This window comes from Octopus bimaculoides, chromosome 24 (genome assembly GCF_001194135.2).
Source record: "Octopus bimaculoides isolate UCB-OBI-ISO-001 chromosome 24, ASM119413v2, whole genome shotgun sequence".
In the NCBI taxonomy this organism is placed as follows: Eukaryota; Metazoa; Mollusca; class Cephalopoda; order Octopoda; family Octopodidae; genus Octopus; species Octopus bimaculoides.
This window is the reverse complement of record NC_069004.1, coordinates 28058207-28063519: the sequence shown is the minus strand read 5'-3', so window position 1 is coordinate 28063519 and position 5313 is coordinate 28058207. Positions and strand designations below refer to the sequence as shown.

General features: G+C 33.2%; 2 protein-coding genes across 5 annotated transcripts in view; one reads left to right on the top strand and one right to left on the bottom strand.

The window, feature by feature from the left end:
* Nucleotides 1-5313, bottom strand: part of LOC106882187 (alpha-(1,6)-fucosyltransferase) — an 881702-nt gene that overhangs the window by 302327 nt on the left and 574062 nt on the right. The window lies entirely within an intron of this gene.
* LOC106882387 (uncharacterized) lies at nucleotides 1033-1431 on the top strand. Its single transcript, XM_014933049.1, has one exon. It carries the CDS (start codon nucleotides 1033-1035, stop codon nucleotides 1429-1431), a length of 399 nt encoding a protein of 132 aa, XP_014788535.1.

Genomic DNA, 5313 nt, shown 5'->3' with positions numbered 1-5313 from the left:
TAAATTAATATTTTTGATAAAATGAGAATTTTTTAATATACAGGTATAATTTTTAAGTGATTTTGTGTTGAATGAATGCATGCTATTACACAAAATAGCTGTATAACTTTGATACGAGACACAATTTCAAGAATATTATCAGTTTCCGGAGTTTGTTAAATGAATATTTTTGATAAAATGAAAATTCTTTAATAAACAGGTATAATTTTTTTTTTAAATGAAGAAGTGATTTTGTTGGTATGGCTACTTGGAACACTATAAGCCTTACAATAATAACTATGTGCTCGCTGCTATTTCTAGCATGCTAAACAAGATAGTTTTTAATGAGCTTTCATTTATATATAATATGCGAGTGAAAAAGAAAATTTAGCAGCAAAGGCAGAACAGCAGAGAGAAAGATGGGCAACTGAATCAGATGAAACCAGGGCAAAGTGACTGAAACAGATGCCTGAGTATGCCCGGAGATGTAGACATAATTCTGTTTTCACTATACATGACTGACTTGTTAGGGTATCTTGAGAGGAGAATATTCTACTTCAAAATAATGGTGTCGATGCAACACTAAAGACTTCTTTTCTTTGCGATAATGTTGAAGTAGTGGAGCTGACAACCAATCTAAGACTCCTTACAGAAAGTCATTCTGATGAAAGAGAGTTTGCTAATTACCTTCTTGACGTAGGAAACTGTAACATTTCTGTTGAACAAAGCCTAGGTGAATTCAAAATGAAACTACCTAATGACACTTGCCTTGAATGTGGTACTCTTTCAGATTTACGTGATTTTGTATATGCTGGCCTCGAAAATAACTTCATAAACCCTGTGTGGCTTGCAAATTGAACCATCGCTACTCTAACAAATGAAGCAGCACAATTTATGAATGATTTTCTGTTGACCAGGATCCCTGGTGAACGAAAAATATACAGAAGTTCAGATACAGTTAAGGGAACTCTGTACTCAATTGGGTTCATCAAGAAACTTACATCATCAGGGTTTCCACCACATGTTCTCAAACTGAAGAAAAAATGATGCATAATGCTTCTGAGAAAATTAGATGCTACTAATGGACATTGCAATGGCACACATTACATCACTGCCAGTTTACATGAGGCTGAGGTTGCTTCTGGTCCTTATGCAGGATCAACTCTGCTAATCCAAAGAATACCACATGTATTTCAAGGAATGGAATTTCCATTTTCATTTACATGGAAACAATTTCCTGTCAAGCCAGCTTTTGCCTTGACGTGCAACAAGGCACAAGGACAGACTTTTGAACAAATTGGAATATATCTTCCGACACAATTCTTCTCACATGGTCAGCTGTATGTTGCATTATCTGGAGTTCAAAAGAAGGCTAATGTAAAAATATTGGCTGAGAGAAATGGAAACTGTATGATTGCTGACAATTGTGTCTACGAGGAGATACTACTTTAAAGCAAAAACTTTAGCAAGTTTCAGTAAATAGAATTAACACAAAAATTATATATAAAGTAACATATATTTGTGTGGAATTAAATTGTTTTGGCATATTTCAGCACATGCCGAATGAATGATATCGTTATATTAGATCATTTTGAATTTGGGTATATTTGAAAAAGGAAATGTCATTCCCATGTGTCCTCACAGCACCAGACTTTTGTGTGTGTGTGTGTGTGTGTGTGTGTGTGCGTGTGTGCGTGTATCCCTCCCTCCCTCTATCGATGCACACCTATGTAAGTTCTACCAATTATCAATGATAAATAGATATAACAGATTATGACTGATAAAATAATGAAAGCAATATGTACTAAGCAAGGGAGCACTAGAAATAATTAGATGTAAAATATAAAAATTATTAGGATTGGGAATCAAATGTGGATATATTATCGAGTGGTTAGCAGTAAACCATCCGGAGGGCAGTCTTCCTGCTAGTACACATAAGTTAATACAACATATATAATTGGTTACTATTAAAGTTTTGTACCACCATTCCCATGCAAAGTGCAGGTGTAACACAAATACGACCTACAGGTGAGTAAAAACAATATATCTCTCCCTCTGTCTGTCTGTCTCTTTCGCTCTCTCTTTATCCATATTATATTACATAATATTTTATAATCATAACCAAGTAATTCAAGTAATATAAAATGGCCTTGCACACATTGATCAAATTCCACTCACATAGTATTGGTCAAATTGAGGCAATTGTGGAAAAGATTTGTCCAGTTGACCAAAGTACTATACAGTCTAAACACTGAACTATGTCACTGCAAAACAAAATAACTATGCAGTTACAAACCTATTCTCACCTAACTCAGGATTTAAAAAACTGATGGGACCACACTTGCTGTAACAAATAACACTGTACTCAATATATATTAGGGGAATACAAAGGGGACTGAGAGAGAGAGAAAAAGGGTTATTTCTAGGGCTGCCAGTGAATGGAAAGTCTCAATTTCGATTCCTGATTACAGCATTTTTATTTTCATTCTCCCATCATTACATCACTATTCTCTTTCGCTGATGTGAAAGATGTGGACACATTACTGAATCTCGTTTATTCTTTTCCTGAAACACACTCAGGCTACGTAAGAAATCAATATCCATATATATTTATAAACGTACACATACACACATGTATACAGATTCTTATATACATATATATTTACATATAGTAATATACATACATACATACACACACATATATATATATACACAGATATATATATACAGATATATCTACATATATATATATATATATATATATATATATATATATATATGCATACATATATACATACACACATATATGTATGTATATACACATACATATATGTATACACACATATGTATACATACACACACACATATATATATATATACATATACACATATATATATACACACATACACATATATAAATACATATATATCCATACACAAATATATATACATACAAATACACCCTTCACCCCCATATGTATATGTGTGTCTGTGTGTGTGTATATATATATATATATACATATATATACACACACACACACACACACACACACAAAACATTGTCCATTCAACAGACTATATTTCTGCTATAAAAACAAAAGCACTCACACTCACACACACACACACACACACACACACACACACACAGAGACTGGGACAGACACAAAACAAAACCTGTTTCTGTGCTTCATCAAAACAAATCATTATTAGATATCTTTTTCTTTTTTTGTTGAATTATCAATAAAAAAAAAAAACGATAATAAATTGCAATATTACAGATTACTAATAAACATGTTTTCTTTTTTTTTTTCCTCTTCTTCTTTTCTTTTGCTTGTGTGTTTTTATTTATTTTCAGTTTTTCCTTTCTTTGTGCTACTCCACCTATTATCATTTGTTGATGAGGAAAATGTTTTACTCACAAAAGTTTTCCAGTGATTTTACTATTATTGCTATTGTTACTACTACTACTACTACCACCACCAATTATTATTATTATTAGGTAATCATTATTATTATTATTATGATTGTTATTAGGTAATCATTATTATTATAATCATTAATATTATTATTACTATTATTATTATCATTAATATCATTATTATTATTACAATTATTATTATTGTTACAACTATTGCTATTATCATCATCATCATCATCATTATTATTATTATAATTATATCATTATTACTATTATCATTGTTACAAGCATTTCTATTATTATTGTTATTAAGAAATCATCATTGTTAAAGTTATTATTATTAATATTTCTATTACTACCACCACCACCACTACTACTACTACTACTACTACTACTACTACTACTACTACTACTACCACTACTGTTTTGTTTGTTTTAATATTTAGTTTACAGTGGGGGTGGTGGGGAGAAGTGTGCGAGAAGAGGAGTGTGAAGAAGAGAGTAGTGGGTGGAGTGTGTTTGTGCAAGGGGAGGAGAGGATAGTTTGTTATAAAATTAAAAATTAACATCCATTAATGTTTCATGATTTCAGCTAAAAATTCCAGTTGATTAAAAGAGACATTTAAGCTGACATTTAAAATGGTATTTTTTTTTAAATTCTTTGTTTTATTTGCCTTGTTCTCCATTTAATAATAATAATAAAAAAAAAAAAAAAAATTTATAGCCACTATCATTTACACACACACACACACACACACACACACACAAACATATGCACACACTCTGATATACATATATTCAACAGCACAGCTTGAGATATAGTATAATACCAGGATGAGCCAGCAGGGGGTACCTCTATGTGGGCATTCAACCTACTAGAAATAGAAGCCAAATTTCCCTTTAAGTACAATTTTTTCATTTGATTTTAGTGTTTAAAGTGGCTATATTGGCCCATATATTCTACCTGTTGCATATTCAAACTGGCCAGATCCAACCTCACGCACCTACCCTACAATGTCATTCTAAGAGTAATCAGCCACGTCATTAAACTCTTGAAGCTACAAGATAATGAACAATTAATTCAAAACAATGTGAATAAACAAGGATTTAGTTTTGAAAAGGAAATCTGAATGCTAAAGGGTTAAAAAAAAAAGAAGGACATGTTGGATAATGTAGTGCTAGTTACACAATTACTAAAGAAAAGATAAGATGGCCCCAGTTGGAAGGCTTTTAATCATGGGTCTGTTTAATCAGGGTTAATCTGGGATTCAACAACAACATGTAGAATTAAGAAAAGCACAAACAACACATGATGTTGATTCCCTTTCCTGTAAACATCATCCTGTAATGCACTGGACACATCATGAATGATGTTTCCTGGGGCTATTTGGTGTTTAGGGTCTTTCAACCTCAGATACCCTCACTTAGAGAACCCAGTCAGGGTTGAACAAGCCCCAGCTTGAGTCCAGTTAGCAGTACCTCTGCCAAGGCTCACCCTTTCTGATCCACAGCCAGCTTGTGGCAATCTCTGCTACCTCCACAGCCAACCTGATGATGCTCTGCAGACAGGCGCTGTATCATGTAAGCTCTGGAGAGGGACTAACCTGCAACCACCTCTGTAAATAAAGACCGACTCTTGATATATCAATTCTCCATCTGAGTATAAGTACATCTGTATTTACTGTTTTACTTGTTTCAGTCATTTGACTGTGGCCATGCTGGAGCACCGCCTTTAGTCGAGCAAATCAACCCCACGACTTATTCTTTGTAAGCCTAGTACTTATTCTATCGTTCTCTTTTGCCGAACTGCTAAGTTACGGGGACGTAAACACACCAGCATTGGTTGTCAAGCGATGTTGGGGGGGACAAACACAGACACACAAACACACACACATATATATATATATATATATATA

Bases quoted from the DNA above. Each gene is read 5' to 3' on its own strand.
- LOC106882387 (XM_014933049.1), top strand. From the start codon at position 1,033: ATGCTTCTGAGAAAATTAGATGCTACTAATGGACATTGCAATGGCACA.